Consider the following 25,002-nt stretch of genomic DNA (forward strand, 5'->3'; position numbering starts at 1 on the left):
CAGACGGACGGGCAGAGGTCACGTGGACATCGATCCGAATCGGACCGACCTCGTCCTGCTGCGTAGCAGCGTTTTCACATGGCCTGATAGTTTGATCTAGCAGAAAGCTTTTCTTCTATGTTTCTTCCCAATTAGACCATAAAAAAAGATTTTCCTGAATTTTCAGCCGTCTGTAGGAAACAAATTCAAATCCAGACCCAAAAGTGGAAGTTAGAACCGAGCCGTGGGGAGAAGAACGGTTCCGTCCCCAAGAACGTGCGACGGGAAGAGAACACGGACCGTTACGACGCCACAAAACGACAGGAAGTCACCCAGTCGTTTCACTCCATCTGTCTATTTAATATATAAAATACGGTAAAACATACGCAAAAGGAGGAGGAGTCAAGGGACTTGGATACTTTGGTACAACAAACACTTTTTTGTAAAAGCGGTATAGAATTTCATAACATATCAGTGCATACTGTAATATGAAAATATACACAAACTGTATATCATCCTCAAAAACGAAAAGAAAAGAAATTCTTTACAATAAAACCCAAAGCAGACCAGCTCAACACAATATATTAGCTATAAATTTCATCTTTAGTATTTCATATGCTACATGAATCTGAGCGCTTTCTGATGATCTGATCATGGCTGATCCCATGCGTGTTTTCAAATTCCATGAATGACTCTGTTGTTTTATAAATATATTCTATATCTTCATCAAAACTGCAGCATAAACCGGTGTTTCCTTCATTGCATCTGCGAACATCACAAGAACGGATGGAGGAACCCAGTTCTACACGTCTGTGATGAGAGGAAACCGGGCCTGGAGGCCGTCCTGCTCCAACATCCAGGAGAAAAGCTCCAGAACAATATCAGCATAAGAATGGACAAAGAAACGCTCACCGGCACAAACCAACCCAAAAAGAGTGAGTCTAAAAACACCACGGATAACGAGGGGCCCGCCCTGCGCCCACCCGGCGCCCGCCCGGCACTCCACAGATTGTCTGCGGCTGAACGGAGGACGACGGCGTCTCTCCGGACGGACGCTCTGCTCTCTAACGCGAGTCCCTTGGTCCTCGATGACACCGGCTGGGTTCTGCCTCCATCCAGTCGACCCGTTCAGCGGAACGGCGTGCTGCCGTCTGGAACACAGCGGCTCCTCTTTCAGGAGAAGAACCACGACTGCCGCTGAAAAGGGGACCAGAACCTGAAGATGTGACGTTTGTAACCCTTGTGCTATCCTAGGCACTTTACCATTGGGAGTTGGGTCATCTAGACCCACTAGACAGTGCTCTGAACCTTTTTTCTTCAAAGATTTGTGATCCTCACTGATGTTACATGAAATCTTTCCACCTTTGTCGTGGTAGGGAGAACACGTCAATGTAAGGGTGGGGTCATCTAAGATAGCACAAGGGTTAGGGGCAGGAGAAGCCTTCCCGCCCCTTCGTCTTCTCCACTGGGGGGCAGACGTTTCTCCTCCACGGTCGCTGATTGTTGGAGGACAACAGAAGTGAAGCGCAGCAGCGGCCCTAAAGCGCTGCAGGGCGTGGCTGGAGCCCGGGTCAGGGCGACCCGCTTCCACTCAGGGGGGGGTCATACACTCCAAATGGTTCATGAGAAGATACAATAATCCTAAACACATCACGTGACTACCTTATTTTAAAGACGGCGCCTCCGTCTGCTCCGTGGCAGCGTGAAACCTTAAAGTGAGTTTCATGGCTAAATAACTACACTAAGTGACCAGCAGTGTCCTAAAGAAGAGCGTCAAGAAGAAGAAGAAGAAGAAGAAGAAGAAGGACTACATCACCGCGTACAGCTTCCATATGATTGTGGGCCGTAAAAAACCTGTGGCTAGAAGACGAGTCCACAAGCAGGGCGCCTCGCCGGGGACGCCGTGTGCACACCATCAACACGAGAATAGAAACTAGAGGGTCTGGCGTTACTACCGAGGGCGGCGGCGCCCCTGCGCCGCAGCACGACACGTCAAAGTCACACTCAAATATGCAAACAGATCCACTGAGATCAACACGTCGCTCGCTTGTATGGAGACGAGCGAATCCTACACCACTAGATTCATATGTACACACGCTGAAAAGCTACGGGAGCGTCCCGCCGACTGGACGCGGTACAAATATAGAAAACGCCGTCCTCTCACTGAGAAACACCGAGAGCTACAGAGAGATGGAGCTGAAGAGGACATCAAAGCTTCATACAGACTCAGAGTTTCTGCTTCTGGACGATTTTCAAAACATCAACGGATAAAGAAAGTTCAGACTGAAAGAGCCAAAAGGCTCCTCAACTTCCTGTGGGTACAAAGAATGGCGTCTCCTCCTGGCGAGAAGCTCTGATGCTTCCGGAGCCGGGAGGAGGAGCAGCCGCCCCGCAGACGGGGAGGCCCGCCGCCGCCCGGCTCGGATGCTGGACTCCAGCGCTGCAGAGGCGGAGTTCGTCCAGCCCGGTCGGCGTGACCCTCCCGGTTCTTTCCGTTAGTGCAGCTCCGGTGAAAATGGACGTCACTGATATTACAGGAGGTTGGCAGGAGCGGGAGGCGGCGAGTGACGGCGGCGGGTCACGACCCGAGGCATAAAGCATGTGAAAAGTGAAAGTAGGCGTGGCCTGATGTGACTGCAGTAGAAAACATTCCTACCAGCAGAACCAATCACAACAGAGGAGTTTCTTCAAGGAGGTAAAAATCTCCTGTCCTCCAAACGAAGCGCAGCGGGGTCCAGTGGGATCCAGCGGGATACAGCGGGGCGACGCCCATCTCCACGCCAGACGCCCGCCTCCACGCCAGATTCTCTCTACTTCGTCAAGTTTTTTTGGCAAAGCCCTGAAAAGTCTGGGATTAGCGGCTGAGGGTGGGGGTGGGGGGTGATGATAGTGTCACGTGGCGGTGGTGGTGGTGGGGGGGGGGGTGTTGGGGCAGCTGGGGGTGGAGAAGGAGTGAGGGGCGTGTTCCAGGAGTTCAAGAGAAGCTGGTGTGGGCGGGGCCTCTATGTGACCCAGGAGTCCAGTCTCATGCGCTTGACGTTTCCTCCGTCCTGCTCCGCTTCGCCCGCCGCCCTGAGGAGCTCCGACCCGCCGCCCCCCCCAGCTCTGCCGCCCGCGTCATCGCGGTCGCTGCCGTCAAAGGAGCTGGCGTTGCTGCTCACGCTGTCGGCAGGCGAGCGGCCGGTGGGGGGCTCCAGGCACAGCAGAGAGCCGGGGTACTGGGGCGGAGCGGTCATGGTGGCCCCCCCCGACGTGGAGGACGGCGTGGTGGACGATGGAGCAAGAGTGCACGGCGTACTGCGGTCCCGGCCGGGAGAGACGGGCTCGGACTTGATGCTCACGCCGGAGTTGGTGTTGACGGTGAGCATGGCGCCCTGAGGGATGTGGGTCACCGGCCTGGGGGGGGAAACACAGGTCAGAAAGCTGCAGAACCCGGAGACGGTTCTGACAAAACCCGACGGGACACAGCAGAGCACTGACAGGGAGGAGCTTCCACAGCAGCTTCACTCAGAACCGGAAACGAGATGACGAGTGGGACACGATGAAGACCCAACAGAACCCGGGCCACAGAGGACCCGGCAGAACCCGGAACTACATCTGTTTGACTGCAGACAGGCATGCTTGGAGGGGGGGGCAGCCAGAAGCACAGACACACAGGAACAGGAAGTGAGGTACAGTACCGGCCCAACCATTCATCTCTACCCAAGAGCAGGTTGGACGGCGAACCAACACTGTGGGGAGAAAACGACAGGTTGGAGCCGGAACCAAAGAAGAAGAACGGTTCTCATCCACAAACATGCAGAACGTGGAGGGGGCGGAGCCTAACACACCAGCTTCCTCTGAGCTGCTGTCTGCGTCTCAGCAGACAGACGTCAGAGCAGCTGATGCATGAAAAGGTGCAGGTTCAACGCCTGACATGGAAGCTGTCACTCAAGCAGCAGAGCCTGAGCGGCTCAGGAGCTGCTGCCAGTCATCCCTGCCCTCCTACGGTGGCCCTGAAGTCCAAATCACTTAACAGATCACATCCACAATTAAAAGAGCAAAAGAAATCATTTAAAAAGACATTTTAGAAATCAAAATGAATGTTAATAAATGAAACAAGAAACCAGAAAAAGTAGGTATTATGGGATGTCACTGATAGAATGAAGTTTCGCCATCAGTGACATCCCTGATTTAGATTTTCCTTTTTATTTTCTTACATTTGAACCACAAATGTTGTTTTTTAAATTATTTTTTAATTGTGGTTTTGATCTTTAAAATGTTTTTGCGCTGATGTGATTTGGCCTTCAGGGCCACCGTCCTTCTCTGGTTAAAACGATCCACTTCAGCAGACAGAATTTCAAAATAAGAGCGTGTTGGTGGCTCATGCCGAGTGTATGTGCTGCAAAGGGGGCCGGATCCCCCCGGTGACCTCTGACACCCTAGTCGTTCACCTGAGATTGGCAGCCAGACTGGACACCTGGCTAGACAGCTCGCTGCTCTGTTTGTCCACGCCCCACATGCTGCGGACGACAGGAGAGAACACACTTCAGGATCTGCTGCTGACCCGGAACCCCAAGCTCCGCCCACGCCGCCGGCGTTTCAGGGGGCGGGGCTTCTACAAACATGTTCTGTCTCCACAGAAAATTAAAAGCGAGTAACAGGAAATGATCAACAATAATTAGACTGTAGAGAATCTTTGAATGTATTACGTCTAACTACTAGCCCCTCCCCCTTTCTCTTATTGGTCTTAACTATTTGGTCTTAAACGTGTTTTTGTTTGGTTTATTGGAGCAAAGTGCTTCTCATCATATCCACTTCTATGAACTCTGCACTCTCATGTCTTCACGTGTTGTCTGGATATTGAGTAATCAATAAAGTTTTAATTTTAGGGGCGGGGCTTCCTGCCTTTACAGAAGCTGCTGATGCAAATGGTAAAACATCGGATGCACTTTTTTTATCCAATCAACTAATATTTCCTATCAAATACTTTCCCTCTGAACCCCTTAAAAACATTGTAACCCTTGTTCTATCCTAGCCCCGTTAACATTGGGAGTGGGGTCATCTAGACCCACTAGACAGTGCTCTGAACCTTTTTTCTTCAAAGATTTGTGATCCTCACTGATGTTACATGAAATCTTTCCACCTTTGTCGTGGTAGGGAGAACACGTCAATGTAAGGGAGGGTCATAGGATAGCACAAGGGTTAGGGGCAGGAGAAGCCTTCCCGCCCCTTCGTCTTCTCCACTGGGGGGCAGACGTTTCTCCTCCACGGTCGCTGATTGTTGGAGGACAACAGCAGTGAAGCGCAGCAGCGGCCCTAAAGCGCTGCAGGGCGTGGCTGGAGCCCGGGTCAGTAAGAAAAACTCCATGAAATAATTACATTTCTTAGAATGAATCGTTTTATACTAAAATTTCTGAGTTCATTGTAACTTTCTATTTATGTTTTTGAGACATGAAACTGTTTTACAGCACGTTTAATAAATTAAATCTCCAAAAGCTAAATCCGTGTTAATCCTACAGGAAGCTGCTCCTGCTGGCGCCATGATGCGATGGCGAGCCGCTGGAGGATAGAAAGAGGATGTGAGCTGCTCGCATTCAAGGTCATGGTATGGATCGGATGCCGCAGCCGCAGACAGACTTACACCAGGTTTCCCAGAGACGCCAGGTTGAGCTGCTGCTGCTGCTGCTGAGGCTGCTGGGAAACGCCTTGCTGCTGTTGCCATGTTGACACGTTGGTCGGCAGCAAGCCGCCAGGAGACGCCAGAGCGTGTAACGCGCTGATGTCGGCGCTGGTCAGCTGGTACTCTAAAAGGAAGAAAAAAACGATTCAGTTTTGTTTTCTCGATGGAACGTGAAGGTATTTCCGCTCGCGGCGGCGCTTTCCTCACCCGTGTTGTACGCCGTGGGCATGGCGGAAAAGGGCAGCCCCTGTGCCAGGAGGCTCGGCGTGGCAACGGAGACCACCGGCGTGGTGAGGGTCTGGGTCGCCTGCGCTCCAGCCGCCAGCCGCTGGGCGTTCTGCCGGAGAGGAAGGCAGCACGTTAACAGAGGGCGTCTTCCAGGTGAGCCGCGCTCAGAGGACTTCCATGCTGGGAATGACGATGGCTTCGCCGTGACGTTCACGCCGAGTGGATCTCAGGACGCCGTCATGCATCACAACAGGGTTCTCGTTTGGATGGAACACGCGTGGGAGAATTACATCAAAGGCAATCGGGCTGCGGTTCTGACATGACAAGAATGTCTGCAAAACATGATGAGCTGATGTGTTTTATGGTAGTTTGGAACATGCTGGAGTCTCTGAAGGTTTTTGGGATTCTAGTCTTCAACTCTAACTTATAAATGTCAACATGTAAGTATTTCATTTAGCGGAAAACCAAACAAAACAGTGGTGCAGATCTTAATGTCTATCTATAGACCCAGGCTGTGTCCCACCAAGGTGGGGTAGCCTAGACAGGGCCCACATTCTTACCTCCCTCCTTCTCTTCCCCAAACCCTCCTCCTTCAGTGTGTGTGTGTGTGTGTGCGTGTGTGTGTGTGTGTGTGTGTGTGTGTGTGTGCGTGCGTGTGAGTTCTAAATGTATTTTCCGTTAACATTTTATTTCTCAGACTGGAATGTAAAGCAGAAGTGGTCCACCTGTAAAGTGAATGCATTCTAGTTTTAATGCAGTTTTATGTGGACAAAATGATCAAATTACATTTTTTAAACAGATTTTTATTTGAATGAAAGACTTTTGTGTAATTACTTGTATTTTTTTAAGCAGAAAACACGTTTTTGATGTGATCCTCGTTAGTTTGACGTTTATTTCAAAGCCAGTTTTCTAAGAACTTTAATCCAACCTGATGACAAAAAGGAAATATGAATCGGATCATCAAATATTCTGATCCACAGCAACAGAAAATAATACCTGATTGACCTAATGACGTCCCTCTGCAGTAAAATGGAAAGGTTTACATTCCTTATATAGTCTCATTTCATTATATACGCTGTTATAGTGATGAGAAGCTGAAAACGGCGAGGAAACGGCAAACAGCGGCGCTTTAACAGCGAGGAGCAGCCGTCGCCAAAGAGGATTGGCCAGATTGAATTAACTGCCTGTGAGGAGAAGTGAGGAGGTCGGCGAGGTGAAAGGGATGAAAATTAATCACCATCTTCAGGAAAATGAGAATCTTGCCTGTCAACCTTTGAGAGGCGTGAAACGGGGAGGAAGACGAGGCCTTGATCCTTCCTCAGTGAATTAATCTGAAATTCAAATGAGATGTTTTTCCTGACCGGATCCCTCCTTCCTGCTCTTGCTGTTAGGATTTCATGAAGGTAGCAGCTCTTAAAATAATCCCATTTATCTAGTTTAGTGCTTTTCCTGAAAAGTGGTTCTTTAAAATAAACCATTTTTCATAAAGAACAAAGAATCCATGTTTAGTGTTTTCGTTTCTAAAAGCACTTTGCTTGAAGAAACTCCATGAAACGGTGGAATGCCTTTAATGTAATTCCGGTTAGTCCTAAAGAGGCGCCTTTTCCGGTGGATGGAGGACACGCGTGTCGGTGGAGGGAAACATGCTCTGCAGAGCTCTGCACCACGATGGGAGGTGAGAGGAGGACACCCATGCTGAAAGAGGCACCACACGGTACGATGAAGGAAATGGACCTTCTCAGAACCTCCAGAAGGTTCTGCTAGCGCGTGGGGGACGGAACCATCTTTGTTGGAAATGACTGATAAAGGTTGGAATAATCGATGCAGAAACACAACTGTGAGCCCATGCAGTCAGGAGGAGGCGCAGACGTGAGGTCAAACGCCGTTCTCTCTCATGCTACAGCGTGTGGACGGTTGATTCCATGGACTCATGCCACAGACTGGTGGGAACAAATCACCTCATTTACCAACTCCAGCTCATCCTCTGTCTGCAAAGATCGTAACAGAGAAGTGACATCAACCACAACGAACCTGCCTTTGCTGTTGTTTACTTCACAGGAACAACAGGACGTCCATACGGACGGCTTCAAACTCACCTGAAAGTGTGAGCGGTCATGTGACCTTCATGAGCCAATGAGAGCAGCCTTTTTACAAGCATTTCCATCCTTTACCCAATAATGGAACCGATTATTAAACAATTTGTTCATTTCGTGGTACAAGCACCAAATTTGTTTCCGTTTCAGAAAAGCACGTTTGCCACGAGAAAATCCAGAATTCTAAAATTCCGCATTTTTGTGCGTGTTAACCTGGAGCGTCTTCTTTATGGATTCATTCTGGTTGTGTTTATTGATGTCGAAGCGATTCTGAGAGGTTCATGGCGCTCTGTCAAAATGTCTGTCAGTTTTACGGGCTGTAAACAAGTTTGGGTTTTATTGCAAATACGCTAATGCGGCTAACATGCAGCGTGTCGCACTGTCTTTTTTTTAGGTGTTACTGAACATGTTGAGAGTCACAGTAACTTTTGTTTGACTAAAATCTGTCTCTTTTTCACGTGTTTTCCATGAGTACACGGGCAGGGAATTGCAGGCATAGTGAATACGCTAACACGGCTAACACAACAAACACGGCTAAAACGACTAATAAGGCTAACACGATAAACACAGCTAACACGACTCACACGGCTAACACGATAAACACAGCTAACACGACTCACACGGCTAACACAATAAACACAACAAACAGGATAAACACGGCTAACATGGCTGACACGATAAACACAGCTAAAACGACTAACACAACAAACACGACTAAAACGACTAGCACAACAAACAGGATAAACACGGCTAACACAATAAACACAACAAACAGGATAAACACGGCTAACATGGCTGACACGATAAACACAGCTAAAACGACTAACACAACAAACACGACTAAAACGACTAACACAACAAACACGACTAAAACGACTAGCACAACAAACAGGATAAACACGGCTAACACAATAAACACAACAAACAGGATAAACACGGCTAACATGGCTGACACGATAAACACAGCTATCACGACTCACACAACAAACCAGGCTTAAACAACAAACACGGCTAAAACGACTAACAAGGCTTCCACTTATCGTGTCACAAACTATATAGAATTACTATAATACAGTCTGAGCATATTTGACTCTTTTGTCTCGCTTCACGCGCATTATTGTTTGGTGCGTCTTATATACGACTATTTTGAAAATAGACCATTCACTGACAGTGCGGTGTGGACAATGCAGTATTTAGGCTGTATATTTAGTATAAATATAATAGTACTTTGTGGGTACCCCTCAAGTCAAAACATTGTATTTTGTCCATGAACAGCTCATAGTGTTAAACTGGAGCAAATAGAAATCAAACATGTTTGTAACTATTCACTGTCTGGTAGCCATCTTTAAAAATGGCTGCCGTGGATTTCCTTGTAGCGAAAGGATCTTCAGGTACATTCATGGCTAATTTGGAGCTTGTAACACAAAAGCCTAATTTGTCTGAACTGTAAGGGCTGTTTTCCCCTGTGCTGATACTGAACCTCAAACCTTTATTATCCTGAGACACCTGAGGAGTTTCATCTAAAAGCTTCAATCCAAATAAAACATTTGCCGCTGGTTTCTGTCTGATACTTCTGTCTGAAGAGCAACAAACGTTCTTTCCTGAAGAACATTTCTTCCTCTTGTTTCACCTCTTTCCTCTCATGAACCTGAACTACTCATCTGCATAAAGAGCCTTTGCTAAAAGGATGAAGATGTGTGCTGGGCTGCTCCTCACCATCTGCATCAGGCTCTTCCCGCCCTGCGAGGTGATGACTCGGAGGTCTGGCTTGCGACTGTTGACCATCTGGGGGCTGGGAGGTGGCGGTGGTGACTTGGCTGGGGCTACTTTTCCCAGACTGTTGCCGTTGGAAACGGTGAGGAGACCTGGGGAGGCCCTGGCACTGGTGTATCCATTAGCTGGGGAGAGGTGAAAGGAAATCAATAAAAAAAATCAAACAGGTGAGAGCAGACGGCGTGCAGGTGAAGGCAGAAAAGACTCCACGGGTTCCTGGTGGTTCCTCTGCTCACAGAACCAAGAACTCAAAGAGGGGGAGGTCACACCAAGGCAGCTGAGACTCAGGGCCACCATTTAAAAACATGCTGACATCCTTTTCTAGACTTTATTGCACATTTATTGATTTGACTTTACAGATGTGAGACATCGGATCAGCTGATCCAGAAGAACTTCTAATCATGTCAGCTGATGTTGGATCTTTAGATCCCAGAAAACCGATCAGCTGTGAGAAAAAAACGGATTAAAGAGAATCAAAGCACTTACGGACTGGACTTGGACATCCTCCGTTTGAATTGTTTAGATCACCTCCTAGAAGAGCACCTATCAACAGACCAAAGTTCCTCAGACTGGGTTTCTGGTGGTTCTCCTCACACCTGGACTTGGCTGAATGTCCTGCTCACCTGCACTGGCTGGTCGCTGTGGTAACCCAGGAGAGACCGTATTTCTCTGCAGTGCAGGTTGCTGTGGCGACAGGAGATGGGTTTCCGTGAGCGATGATGATGTGACGTAGGAGGTAGTTACCAGCGCGTTGCCAGGGTTACTGAATTGCAGCGGGCTCTGATTGGTCGCCTGGACTGCACCTGGCATGGAGAAGGTTTGGGGCGGAGCTGCTGACTGCTGCGGAAAGATGAGACGTTTTAACCACATTTATCGCCGTGTACTTTAAGAGTTTGATCAGTTTAGAAGAATCTGTCGCTGTTAGATCAGTGACGATAAAAGCATCAGACTCTATGTGAGCCAGTTAGCTTGGAATGAGCAAGTCGACTTCTCGCTAAATAAACAAAAGTGTAAAAACAGCTTTGATGACTGACATAAATGTTGTACTTTGCTAACTTTATATTATTTTTTGCAAAAACTCATAACTCTATTGACTTCTATGGATGCAGTGCTATAGCTTAAAATACAGACAAAAATTAAAAACAATAACAGTACTGTCCTTCTGAAAAAATCTAATTTATTTTGTATTCAAGTCAGCACCAAAGTACCGGTAATGTAAAACTTCCTATATAACTCAGAGTATTCTGGTCCTCCGCATTTCTTTTCCTAAACATAAATAAATAAAACATATGGCGATCACGCTGTGATTCCACACAGCCACATCTAAGCTATTGTTGTGTAGGTGAAGCTATTTACTCCATAGCGCTTGAAGAGAACGTCCAGGTCTTCTGTGGTCTTGCGGAACTTGTCATCATTGAGCGGACTTTGGTCGATAGAGTCTTCTCCGTCCGGTTCTGGACTGTCGCAGCCGTTAAAGCCTTTCTTTCTCAAAGTCTGTGGGAAGAGCAGAAGTTAATGCCGCTTATGGAGGAACTCCTAAAAATATAGAGAACATGTTCAAGCTAAAGAGTCAGCGGACTGTATCCTGTAGAACTGCAGACACTGTAATATTAGATATATCTGTTTTACTGAGGAAAGGAATGATTAAAGACTAAAAATTGATTATCTCTGACACAGAGTGATTCACCTGGGAAGAACTCATGGTTTTCTGAGGTTTTGTACATTTATTTTGGGGAAAATCTCATTGAAACTTGAACCAGCTTAAGGGGGGAGCCCAAAGAGAGCTCAGGTAAACTCATGTAAAACTCAGGTAAAAATCAGGTAAATCTCAGGTAAAACCGAGGTAAAGCTCAGGTGAAGCACATGTCAGTAAGTAAGTAAAAATCAGGTCAATCTCAGGTAACGATCAGGTAAATCTCAGGTAAAAATCAGATAAATCTCAGATAACAATCAGGTAAATCTCAGGTAAAACAGAGGTAAAGCTCAGGTGAAGCACAGGTAAGTAAGTAAGTAAAAATCAGGTAAATCTCAGATAACAATCAGGTAAATCTCAGGTAAAACAGAGGTAAATCTTAGGTGAAGCACAGGTGAAGCTCAGGTGAAGCTCAGGTACAGCTCAGGTACAGCTCAGGTGAAGCACAGGTGAAGCACAGGTGAAGCACAGGTGAAGCACAGGTGAAGCACAGGTACAGCTCAGGTGAAGCTCAGGTGAAGCTCAGGTAAAGCTCAGGTAAAGCTCGGGTAAAGCTCGGGTGAAGCTCGGGTGAAGCTCGGGTGAAGCTCAGGTAAAGCTCAGGTAAAGCTCAGGTAAAGCTCAGGTAAAGCTCAGGTAAAGCTCAGGTACAGCTCAGGTGAAGCTCAGGTGAAGCTCAGGTAAAGCTCAGGTGAAGCTCAGGTAAAGCTCAGGTGAAGCTCAGGTAAAGCTCAGGTACAGCTCAGGTAAAGCTCAGGTGAAGCTCAGGTAAAGCTCAGGTGAAGCTCAGGTGAAGCTCAGGTAAAGCTCAGGTGAAGCTCAGGTGAAGCTCGGGTGAAGCTCAGGTAAAGCTCAGGTAAAGCTCAGGTAAAGCTCAGGTGAAGCTCAGGTGAAGCTCAGGTAAAGCTCAGGTACAGCTCAGGTGAAGCTCAGGTGAAGCTCAGGTAAAGCTCAGGTGAAGCTCAGGTAAAGCTCAGGTGAAGCTCAGGTAAAGCTCAGTTGAAGCTCAGGTACAGCTCAGGTGAAGCTCAGGTGAAGCTCAGGTGAAGCTCAGGTAAAGCTCAGGTAAAGCTCAGGTAAAGCTCAGGTAAAGCTGGACTCACCTCGATGATGTCTGCGTTGGTCCGGCTCTCGTGCGGCTCGTTGTACTCTGTGTATTTCAGCAGCACCTTGTCCATGTCGGTGCTGGCGTACTGGAACAGCTTGTTGGCGTGGTTGAAGATGATCAGCGCGATCTCGCAGTCACACAGCACGCTCAGCTCGTAGGCTTTCTTCATCAACCCAAACTTCCGTTTAGTAAATGTTACCTGGGACACAAAACGACGACATTCACATGTTTGTGACAGGAAAAAATAGCATTTAAACATGGTTTCTACAGAAGATTGTTGGGATTTATCAATGATGAAATGTGAAGGGGCAGGCTCTGGGAATTGTAGTGGAGGATTTAAAAGAGTCTGAATGGACAAACATTTCACTCTCAGGTAGTGAAGAGGACAGTAAAGCCAGACGACAAAACAAAGCAGAATTTAGTTTGTTACCTAAGAAAAAACTCTTTGATGCTTCATTCTGACTCACCTGCTTGTTCCTTTCATCTGTGATCCTTTGGATCTGGATCTTTTTTCTACCCATGATGCTTTGCAGTTGCTAAAACAAATGTTGATGTGGGTCAGGTGAAGAAGTCCTTGATGAAGATGAGAATGGAGATGCAGGAGAAACTCAGGCACAGTCGACCATCTGAGGGTTCACTGTCAGACGCATTTCTCTCTCCAGGTGAGACCGCTTGGCAGCAGTGAAGACAGGTGCAGCACAGGTGAGAGCCAGCCGAGGCGGACAGCGGCGGCCCTTAGTTCGTCGCTTATTCAAAAGGGACTTGAGACCAATTTTCCAGCAGCTGCTGCGGTGGGAACGTCCGTCCTACAGAACGTAGAGACGAGAGGAAACCGAGTCAAAGGACGCCATTGTTGTTTTGAGAAAATAAAAGCACAGCATAAAACTGAGGAGACGTCAGCCTGAAGCATTAGTGCCAAAGGGATCACTTTTATTGATAAACTATTTAATTACTGTATTAACCTAGGTTAGATGGAGGAAGCTGATTCGCTGAGACAACCCCTGAAAAGCTGAAAGGAAAAGTAGATTTCATTGCGACACTAAAGTCCTGCTCCGAACATCTTCTGCTCCATTTTTAAAGCGTTCCCAGAGGTTTTCTATTAATGATGATACCGTTTTTTAAGACAAAATCCGAAAACTTGTGTTTTTTTTAGGCAAGGCAAGGCAAGGCAAGTTTATTTATATAGCACATTTCCTGTCCAGAGACAATTCAAAGTGCTTTACATAAAAAATTTTAAAAAACAATTAAAAACAAATGTGATCATTAAAATAAAATTAAAAGATAGTAAACAAGATTTGAATTTAAAAAAAGAATAGAGAAACAGTGCGGACATAAACTTTTGAATACATATTAATTAAATGCAGCTGAGAACAGGAAAGTTTTTAACCCGGATTTAAAGACACTAAGTGTTTCAGCAGATCTGATCTTTTCTGGAAGTCTATTCCAGATCTGTGGAGCATAAAAAGTGAATCCAGCTTCTCCATGCTTAGTTCTGGCTCTAGGGACTGATAAAAGACCGGATCCAGAAGAGCGGAGAGGTCTGGCTGGTACATACTGGGTCAGGAGTTCAGCCATGTATTTTGGTGCTAAACCATTCAAAGCTTTATAAACCAGTAACAGAACTTTAAAGTCTATCCTCTGATAGACAGGTAGCCAGCAAAGACCTCAGAACTGGACTAATGTGGTCCACTTTCTTGGTCCTTGTGAGAACCCGGGCAGCAGAGTTCTGAATAAGCTGCAGTTTCCTGATGGATTTTTTGGCAGTCCTGTAAACACACTGTTACAGTAATCAGGTCGACTAAAGATGAAAGCATGCACTAGTTTCTCCAGGTCCTGCTTAGACATCAGATCTCTAATCCTTGAGATATTTTTGAGATGATAATAGGCTGATTTTGTAACTGCCTTAATGTGTTTATCAAAATTTAGGTCTGGGTCTATCAATACACCCAAGTTTTTGGCCTGGTTGGTAGTTTTTAGTTGAATGGATTGAAGCTCTGTAATGACGTCCAACCTTTTTTCTTAAGCCCCAAAGACAATAACCTCAGTTTTGTTTTTGTTTAGCTGAAGTAAATTATGACACATCCAGTCATTAATGTCCTCAATGCATTTACCAAGAGCTTGTATAGGGCCTTGGTCGCCTGGTGTCAGTCTAATATATATCTGTGTATCATCTGCATAACTATGGTAGCTAATGTTGTTGTTCTTTATCACTTGGGCCAGTGGGAGCATGTGGATGTTAAATAGAAGTGGTCCCAGGATGGAGCCTTAGGGTACTCCACATGTGATTTCTATTGGCTCAGAAGTGAATGGACACAAAATATTTCCTGTTTTCTAAGTACGCTTTAAACCAGTTTAATACTGGCCCAGTGAGACCCACCCAGCCTTCCAGTCGTCTGAGTAGTATTGCATGGTCGACTCTATCAAGCGGCTATTTTTTTCTCAAACTTTATTGAACAATTCAATACAAAACAATGTTGCCGAGGGGCTTTATACATTGATATGTCAGCTCGGTAATATACAAGACGATCTTCTAAACGTGCTTTTAATAATGTTACGATTATTATGAAACGCCTGTTCGCTCATCGTTTTATTTTTAATCCGTGTGGTCATTGCTTTTTCTGTTGGAAAACGGAGCCGGAAAGAAGCCTGAATTAGCAGTATGCTAACACGGGCTAACAGCATTAGCTTTGGGTGGTGCTGCAATCTGCATCTTGGCTGCATGTAAACATGTGGGAATAACATCAGCCTTTATTTAGTCGGGACACGACTCGAAACACAAATCCACGTGATTGTTTGAACGATTTCTAAGGACTGAGCGGCCTTTCTGCTTTGAAGCTTACACCGCCCCAAACAAAGCGCTGTGTGTGTGCTCACGATCCTCTGCTCAAACACACACTTTTAGACCCGGTTCTGAGTTCGGTAGCCCGTTCTGTACCCCTAGAGCTGCGGAACGGATCGCAGTTCTAAATCTCCCACATACCACTCACGTAACAAAGCAACCCCCCCTTCCCCTCAAACACAAAGCTGTAAGTCCGCGTTCCGCCGGTCCACTTGACTAGTTAAGTGGGGTTTTGTCAACCTGTCGACTATATTAAATAGGACCCGAGCATTATGGGAGTCTTTGCTAATAATTTCAGAAAAATAGGACTTTCTTGCATTGCACAGTTGTAAATTATATAAGTGAAGTTTCTCTTTATAAATGTCATAATCTACCTGTAGTTTAAATTTTCTCCATTTGCGTTCAAATTTCCGACATTCTCTTTTTCCATTGTTTACAATAATGGAATTTCTCCATGGAGATTCTAGGACATAGTTTCTGCAGAGCGGCAGGAGTTCATCAGAAATTCACCTCTGAGTCGTGGGCAAGTCTTCCCCCACTTCCCATCATCCATCTGCCAACGCTAACATTAGCGGCGCAGCAGAAATGGCGAGCGATATCAGAGCTATCCCGCCGTAGAGGTTCCAGCTCAGATGAGGAAAACAAAGACGGATCTATTCGTCTGCAGAATGGAGCTTGTGGCGCCGCCCAGCGTGTTTTCCACGCCACAAATACGATCTCTGTCAAACTGCATTTTTTAGTCTGATCCTGATTCACGATTTGAATAAATAAATGCTCAGAAATGCAGTTAATAATTGTTTTTCTAAATCTCTTCCATCATCAGAAAAATGCAACAAGAACCTGTTAGAAACACCAAAAACAGGATTTTTATTGAATTGGGTTTTTAATACTTCAGGTTAGAAACATTTAATCCAGGATACCTGAAGACAAACAGGTTACTTAACGTGTTTGTATTTGTTGGAATAGTTGACTGTAACTGGAGTGAGCTTCATGTTTGTGTGCACACGGAGTAAATGATTGGATCTCAAGTGGGCACTTAAGGCGTAAGCAAATGTGTGTTTTAATGACGGCGTGAATGTTTACTGCAGCTTTTATGAATGACTCTGACCTGCTGTCTGTTTACATCCGCCATCCTGACCAGAACAAACAGCCTCCAGTGAAAGGGATCATTACAAACACTGCCGACGTAAACACGCCTCCCGTCTGATGAGCTCCGTTACCACAAAACACAGGTGAGTCATGGCCGTTACCTCAGGTGATCAGACTGACAGACCCACAATGCATCTGAACATTTTCAACTATTCCAGTGTGAACGACAAATGGACAAACTTATTATTTAAAACCCCTAATTCAAAGCTAAATCAGAGCCTAATCTGAACCTTAAAAGACATTTTTGAAATAATTTGTTAAAAAAAATGTTGATACATGTGTTTATTAAATAATGAACAGAAAAAAACAATAGTTGGTTTTTAGTTGCAAATAACAACTTCAAATATTATAAAGGAAATAAAGATTTATTGCATTAAAGCAAAACCATAGTGAGAAAAAAAGACTTCAGGACTTCCCTTCAAGACATTTATATATTTCACTAAATTTAAATCAGTGAAAACAACAAAATTAGAAAGTAAAAGCAAAAAAAGTTCAGATACAAACATTTTTGAAATTAAGAACAAAAAGGCCAGACTCTTCAGAAGACTTGTGAACCACAAACCGCTGCCTTCACCACTTCCAGCTTTTGCACTCTCGCCCTGAAAACACAGCAGAAGAGCAGCAAACCCAAAGAGCAGAGAACCATAGATGACCTGCTAACCTCAGCAGGAAAGAACCACCGTTCTTTACTGCTTTTTTCTAAAATACCAAAATATCAGCTTTATTATTGGCTGCTTTAGTGTTTAGATTTCAAAAGGCTTTGATAATTAATCATTGAATCTAAACTTACTCAGTCAAGCTTTTAATTTGAAAGAGTAAGAGGAACTGTAACATGAAACACAAACAGCACTGTTTTGATTAGCCGAACCCGGTCTCTGAGTTTAAGGGAAGCCTTTTGATTGGTCGGTTCCGCCCACATTGAGGCTTGCTGTCTAACTTCCCGTTAAAGCCGTTAAAGCGTCTAAACTCAGGCAGAACACGCAGCCGTCAGTGTTCCTCTACAGAAATCAGAGAACACGGCTCTTTATCTCCAGCTTATTGCTATGCATGCAAAATGAACCATGACGTCTGCAGAAACATTTGACTGGCAAACCATCTTCTCCAACATCACATTTCTCCTCAATTGATCTAGAACTCATTCAAACATACTGACTCAAGCCCCCCCATCCACCAATGTTCCCAGCCAAACCCCAACTTCAGCTTTGGAGGAAGCAGCAGGATCCACTAAACCCTAACCCAACCCAAACTCAACGACACGAACGCATGAACACAACCGGACTTCTTCCTTTAATGTTGAATATTTGGGTTTACTAACACGATACTCATCTCTACCTCATTAAGAAAGAAAAAAACATTACTGGATCCGCTCCAGCGTCATCACGTTTAGCTCAGATTTACCGGACAAACTCAGACCGCATGACCTCAGACGACGGCCGTGAAAGCTGGAGAAACTGCTTCCTGATCAACGTGACTAAAAGCGTCCAGCTCTTTCAGCCTACAGGACGTAAAGCTTCAGGCGCTGCGTAAACAGGTGAGCTTGTAGTCCCACACTAATCTGACCTGGATGAGTCTGAATCAGACATTTAGAGCTGTACCCACAAAAAAACGGTTCAGATGAGGGAATCAACCGCTCATTCCATCAAAGATTTAAGCTGCTGACGTCCGTTATTTATAACACTTTTGCTTTCACTAATTCATTATGTAAAATCAAGGAGAAAATCTGCTGGAAATGTTCTATTTATATATGATAAAAAGCCAAATCGATAAGCAATAAAAGGAAGATCAGTTCAAATAGTCATAATCCCACTCAGAGCTGAAACTTCAGTTCAGTAAATAAAAACAACAGAACGGGGGGGGGGGGGGGGGGTATATATTCCAGAAAGCAGGTTCTGCTAGCTCCCACGGTAAGTTTGAGGCTAAGGAAGTTGATAACCTCAGCTTTCTGTTCCAGAAATGGAGGTATGTTTCAGGGTAGGTCAAGTTGCCATGGCAACTCATGCTCTGAACATAACCTGTTCTGGAGCAGGTTTAGTTGAAGGTTAGTTTGTTTTCAGAGAGGTGAAGCAGCATGGCGTGTCCATTTGAAGATGATTTAGTGGATGAAGAAGCTCAGATAATACTTTTTCCACCATGAGAGGGTGATAAGACCATATATGGATGTTGGAAAGATAAACTTTATACTTTGATCTAACTTCATTATTTGCTTCAGTTAAAATAAATCATTTTTTTGTTAAGTCACCTTAAAAATAACACGTAGTTTTCAGACAGTTATTTTACTTTCATTCACATTAATTCAATTAAGTAGGTGTGACTTTGGTGCTGCTGTTAGATCGGCACCGCAAGGGATTGTGGGATACCATTCCCTTTGCCTGTCTGGATGGATTTGGGTTTAAGTGTGGCTTTTTGACCAAATGTGTTTAGTTGTTTAGCTGTTTCACTGTGTTTTGTCTAGTTATTTGTCCTGTTATGTTTAATTCTTTCTGCACCATGAGTGAGAGGGTGGAGGATGAGATTATTTGGCACACTTACTGTGTAGTGATGTTATGATAAATTCAGAGAGATATATTTTATGATTACATAATTCAGATCTGTTTTGTTTCATTCATTTTATTGTTATAAAAATGAGTATATCTGCCGGTTCAAACTTGGACATATGAGTTCAAGAATTACAATAAATTAAGATGGAAAAACGTTAATTGAATTGGAGGAATTTAACATTTAGTTAGATAAATATGTAAATTTGAGTCATAAAAAAATATTTAGTTGGATAGACGTAAGAAATTAGGTTGAATACATTTAACTCAATTACTTGTTACCAATTGAATTAATTTAAGTTGGATAAGTTATATATATATATATATATATATATATATATATATATATACGCGTCACAATGAAAATAAGATCAGAAACTCGTGTGTTTACTTTGTTCTTTTTCTCCAAGCAGAAACTCTTTCTTTTGCTGATGATGTTACTTTTTTGATGGACGTATAATCTTCATACGCCGTCATTAAAATCTCAGACTCCGTCTCACTAAAGTATACCGCTCTCTTTTTTTTCACCACGCGTTTCCATGGTGACTCCAGAAGTCTGTGATCTATTGAGAATGTCTTTATGTACCTGCTGTGCACATGCATTAACCCAGGGTTACCAAGTGGAGCGTAATTACGCTAACTCTTATCTGGTCTTTTGGAACCGACATACCCAGAGTAAGCAAGTTCAGGCAGATTTCAGCCAGAGTTCAGGGTTAAAGTCAGGCTAATTTAAACGTGCTTCCTGGAATACCCCCCAGGCCGTTAGAGGCGGATCAGTTGTTTGATTTTTTCCACTTATGCACATTAGGACCCGCCTTCTTTGATTGGCAGGTAGGAATGGACCAAACTAAGGTCAGCCCCCCATCCCACCTCAGACTTCCCATTGGCTGTGCTGAAAATGAGGGGGGGGGGGGGGGTCGTGTAGCCTACATCATGTGTTTTAGGGAGAGTTTCTCCCAGACATGATGACATCAGATCGGTTTGTGATGATGGCGGAAAAAGAACAAGAATTAAAAGTAGATTAATCATTTAGGGGAACTTCTGTTGGTCCACAAAATGTTTGATTAGTCCTGAAATGACAGGGGGGGGGGGGGGGGGGGGTCAGCTAAAAGGCTCCTCTCTGCCCCCCCACCTCACCCCCCTCACTACTGTAATTGACACGTCCTTCCCCCCTCCCCCCCCTTACGGGTGTGACGGCTCAGATGAGAGCTAGCCTCAGGACTGCTCAGACACAAAAGTAATGAGGTTTGGCTAACATGGAGGGCAGGAAAAAAAAACGGGTTTACTCGTCCATCCTGAAGACTGGGGGTTTGGGGAGACAGACACCGCCTCCTCCTTTCTGAGAAGACCCGTTTAGGAACCGCTGGCATGAGGTTCTCTCCTGGGGTGGACAGGGACTTTTCCAGATCCTGAACTAATTGTGCTCCTCATTGTTAACGTGGAATCTGGAAGCCCAAAAGTTTAATAATAATAATAATATTTTTACTTAATTTATCCCACAATGGGGATGTTCTTTCTCCGCATTTGACCCATCCCCTGGGGGGAGCGGTGAGCTGCAGGCTAGCCGCGCTCTGGGGACATAAAGCTTTATTGACGTCATGCCAATCTTCACTGCAAAATTCAGCTTTTGTTCTCAGGAAAACGGCAGTGCCACCAACAACTAAATGTTCAAACCAATGGGTGTATATTAGAACTGGACTGTGGCCCCTCCCTCTTGGTGTTCCAAACAGGAAGTGGCTCCAAGAAGCCAAAATCCTGCAGACTTCTATAGAGAAATAAACAGCTATTCCTCAGTCATTCTATTGGTCAGAACAACCATTCTGGATCTGACACATTTTTTTAAATCTTCTTAATAATCCTCTTTTTTATATTTTTCTGTAGTTCAAGTTATTCATGTTATAAACTGACCAATCAGATGCCTCAATGAAAGTAGGCGGAGCCTGCTGGCCCCCAAGTCCGACATTCAAAACGTTTGACAGATTTCCTGTAGCCAGCTTTCAATTGGTAGGGGTGTGGCTTTCCAACAAACTCATTCCTAATTGGCCAGAGTGGTGGCCATAGAAACATTAGCCCAGACTGGCTTGAACCAATCATTGCTTACCGACAACGTCTGGCTCCAACGTGGCGGTCTCCATATTGCAAAAGAAATGGCGACTAAATTGACTCATCACACTGGCTTACTCCAGTTCTCTGATACAGTCAGTCATTGGTAAAAACGTCATCGCTGCCAAACTGCAGCCAAAGATTTGTGGATCTGGAACTTATGGTGGGTTTCCATGAGCGCAGGCTCAGCAGTATGGCTACACTCAAATTTAAAAGAGTGCAGCCACTAGGGGGCGTACTACATGGTGGCTTCCATTCCTAGTACTTCCTCGCCTACAATTACCATCCAGCACAGACGTGTAGGAACTAGTCAGAGGAAACTGAGCGAGCTCATGGGAATGTCACTGACATGAACCTGGGTTGGTTTACCAAATGTTCAGTCTGACGGGTTTGAGGAAAATGATGCCGTTTATTCCACAGTCACAGCAGAATTTTAGTGACTGGAGGACATTTGAAAAGCATCACATGACTCACAATTTCAAATGTTTCTCCGTAAATGACCCAACCTTAAAATGAATCATTTGGGGAACCTTTAATCATTTTTCATAAGAGTGAGAGGTCAGTAAAGGGAATTATTCCTCTTTTTTTGTGCTGTGATGTTCAGCAGATTTCTAAGTTTGATCCGGATTTAATATTTCATCATTTCAATCATAAAAGCCACACTGTTGTTTAAATTAAATCTCCCGTTAGGTCAAAACTGATTGTCATAAAGTTAGTTTTGAAATTAAAAATTTGCATCGAATTGAAATTGAACCAAATTCTGAAACAGAACCACTAAATGTTCTTCAACCTTGACACAAACGGTCTGGTTCTGTCAACACGAGTTCCAGGAGAAGACCTAAACCTGAACTGGGCTTCTGAACAGCTGTCATGACTCATGTCCGCCTGTCAGACGTGGATCGGGCTGTTCGGTCACGTGACGACCCCGTGACTCTGACGAACAAAACATGCTTCCAGGGTCATCAAAGACACCTTCAAAATCGCTTCACTTCATATTTTTGACATAACTGATATTGTTAACTTATTCATATCAGTTTATGAATTTGTTACGTCCCTCTTCAGAGAGGAGGGAGAAATGTGTAACATAAAGAAAATTATGATAACCGGGCGGGGTTAAAGTTGGCCACACAGCCGTTTATTCAGTGACAAATAACACTCATAGGGGACTAAAAGAGAAATAATCAACTCCACACCAAAGGTGCAATAAATAATGGGATAACTTAAATTCTCAGGCTTTAAAGCAAGGCACCAAATTACTCAAAATGCAAACAAAAGACCACAAGAGTAAATGTAACAAAAGGACAAAACCAGAATCAAAGCTAAGCGGGAAACCAGAGGCTTTCTCAAGCTAAGGCCAGGCAGACAGCAGGGGCAGGCTGAAGAACAAATTCCCACTCAGGAATGCAGCCGCCCCTGGAGCAGAGGATCCTCGGAGCTTTTAAGCTTCCCTCCAAGCCAGGCGATAGGTAGCAGCCTCAATCAGCTCTGCAGAGGGGCGGAGTCAGCAGCTGTGCAGGAGCTGGACTTCTACAGGAGCTGAGAACACATATGCATACACACACGCACACACAAGACAAGCAGACAACTACTAGGGGTCGTAACAAATTGATATCTTAAACACATATATAGATACATATTGATTTAAGCTTAAATTTCAATGTTATCGTCCTTTTTCTCTCTGGTTTTTTGAAATTGCTTGACAGAAAAGAATCAGATGAAGACAGAGTAGATGCTGCAGAACCAAAGGTGAGAACGGGTCAAAGCAGGCGGTCCACATTCAAGGCCAGCCCTCTGATCTGGAACCAGCAGTGACGGGAAACTAGTTCTAGACATCCGGGTTAACAGGAAATGAAAGCCTGCCCAAATCTTTTGTGTACATTTTAAAGAAATTAAAGGAAATATTTCAGCTTCAACGTCTTCAGCTACTGCAACGTTAACTGGACCAAGATTTCTTTAAGCCGCTCCAATCACAATGCAAAGCCTTCCTCCTCTTGTTTTTCCGGTGTTTTAACATCTTCTTGTAGCGTTTTCTCACAATGGATGAAGTACATTTGTGAGTATTTCTTCATTTAAATGGTTGTGAATCAGGGGGGCAGGTGAGGTAAGCTGTAGGTGTGACGTCAGACCTACAGCAGCAGCACTGAGCTTCCTGCTCTGCTCCATTCTGATCATCCACCTGCAGACACATCCATGAACGTCTTGGTTTTCCAGTCTGGATCCAGTCCGGATGGATAGATCCGATACTGCTGCCATTCTCGCTGCTCCGCTAATGTTAGGTTGAGGGAGTGAGGGGCTGTAAGCTAGCAAGAGGGCATGTAAACAGATGGATGATGGGAAGTGGGTGCGGGATTGCCCATGAAAACAGTCCCACAGCTCAGAGGTGAATTTCTACTGAACTCCTGCCGCTCTGCAGAAACTATGTCCTAGAAAACGACACAGATTCTTAGATTTTGTCTAAAAACAGCATCATCGTCATGAAAAGAGCACCGGGAGGCTTTGGATCAAGAGATGATGGCAGCCGGATGCTCTGCTTCATTTGGACCTGATCCTCTGCAGAACCTTTGCAGAACATGAGGAACGATCTTTGAAAACGCTACAAGCTGTTGTGCCATTTTAAAACTGATATTAAGGTTTTGGGTGACCAGGGGAGTCACCTGAATTTAAAGGGAAGAAACGAAGGTTTAGCTCCAACAAGCGGGAGCTTAGTGCAGGACCCGCAGATGCTCGGATCTGGGTCTGCAGATGCTCCAGATGTTGACATGAATCCGTCTGCAGAGACGCGGATCTCCGCGTCAGGTGGCCTACTTAAGTCCCCGCATCTCTGCTGCCGGGACGCGAGTCCCCGCAACCTCCCGCAAAACCTCCCGGAAACCAAAAACTTTCCGTCCACAAACTACAGGCGGAGGAGACGCTGGTTCCTCCGGGTCTCCTCAGGAGAACCCCCGGGAGCAGGGGGAGGCGGAACGACGGCCCTGTCGGAGCAGGACGGCTCCTGTCATCAAGCTAGCGGCGGCGTCTGTCAGATCTGCTATGCGGAGGTCGCGCGAGGCTAGAGCCGCGCGGCGGAATCCGGCCGCATCCTTCCGCCGGGATGACAGCGCGGCGGACGGCAGGCCCTCTGACGGCGGACAGGCACCGTCACGGTCCCGCCGGACATGTCGGAGGCAGCCGACACGTCGCGAGTCCCCGTCACAGCTAACGAACGTCCCGGAGACGCTGACGTGTGGCCGCTTCACAGCGTCGAGGCAGCAGCCCGCGCGACTGAACGCAGCAGGCCTTTTCACCGCTTTCTACGGGTCCGACCGACAGCCATTACCGTCCGACTGTAACCCGGCGAGGCGAGCGGGAAACACTTCCGAACACACACCCAGCGTCTGCTTTCACCACCAAAAACGAGCCTCCGCGTTACTAAACTGTCAAATGCTGTTCATGACTTTGTTATACATGGATAATTAAGCGGCTCTGCGCCCCTGAGAGGACAGAAGACGCAGGAAGGAAATGTATCACTGATATCACTCCACGTACTTACCCGATATTTTCCTGAGAAACACGGACACTGGACCCGCCGCCGCTCACTCCACAGACGAGCCGACTCAATCAAAAGGCGGGAAATAAAAACGCTGAAGTGGCCTCTTTATTTACACAAATCCGCGGCATTTTATTCCACTTTTGTTGATGTAACTATACTGTCCACCCAGGCGACACAGCTTTCCCACTGTACGATCGACGTCAGTGACGTCACCCTGTGATTGACACGTCCCTAATCCAATAGGAAACTGGCGTTGAATGGCTGGACCAATCACAGAGTAGAAGGTCTGAAGGGGGCGGTGTTGGGAGAGGA

General features: G+C 45.6%; 1 protein-coding gene across 14 annotated transcripts; it reads right to left on the reverse strand.

Moving 5' to 3' along the window:
- Nucleotides 1–315: 315 nt before the first annotated feature.
- LOC101170731 (myocyte-specific enhancer factor 2D homolog) lies at nt 316–24,908 on the reverse strand. 14 transcript variants are annotated; one of them, XM_078955179.1, is made up of 13 exons: nt 24,691–24,908; nt 13,004–13,342; nt 12,532–12,735; nt 11,092–11,229; nt 10,359–10,572; nt 10,222–10,278; nt 9,679–9,860; nt 7,828–7,857; nt 5,849–5,978; nt 5,603–5,765; nt 4,413–4,481; nt 3,660–3,710; nt 316–3,375 (listed from the first exon to the last, which is right to left on the reverse strand). In XM_078955179.1, exons 2-13 carry the CDS (start codon nt 13,055–13,057, stop codon nt 2,982–2,984), a joined length of 1,686 nt encoding a protein of 561 aa, XP_078811305.1. In that variant the 5' UTR covers nt 13,058–13,342; nt 24,691–24,908; the 3' UTR covers nt 316–2,981. The 14 variants fall into 14 exon arrangements, with proteins under 14 accessions (XP_078811305.1, XP_023816035.1, XP_023816034.1 ...); XM_023960267.2 differs by having other exon boundaries at nt 7,837–7,857; nt 10,359–10,575; XM_023960266.2 differs by having other exon boundaries at nt 10,359–10,575.
- Nucleotides 24,909–25,002: the final 94 nt, after the last annotated feature.

This window comes from Oryzias latipes, chromosome 11, assembly GCF_053564925.1.
Source record: "Oryzias latipes strain Hd-rR chromosome 11, Olatipes_Hd-rR_3.1".
Lineage (NCBI taxonomy): Eukaryota > Metazoa > Chordata > Actinopteri > Beloniformes > Adrianichthyidae > Oryzias > Oryzias latipes.

What these genes read in the sequence shown, in the direction of transcription:
- LOC101170731 (XM_023960266.2), bottom strand. Translation starts at nt 13,057, where the DNA reads ATGGGTAGAAAAAAGATCCAGATCCAAAGGATCACAGATGAAAGGAAC. An exon ending in TTCTCTTCAAGCGCTATGGA is followed by an intron (nt 10,576 to 11,091) that starts GTAAATAGCTTC and finishes ATCTTTCCGCAG; the next exon opens with CAGTCAGCAGCTCCGCCCCA. An exon ending in GGAAGAGCCTGATGCAGATG is followed by an intron (nt 7,858 to 9,678) that starts GTGAGGAGCAGC and finishes CGATCTTTGCAG; the next exon opens with ACAGAGGATGAGCTGGAGTT.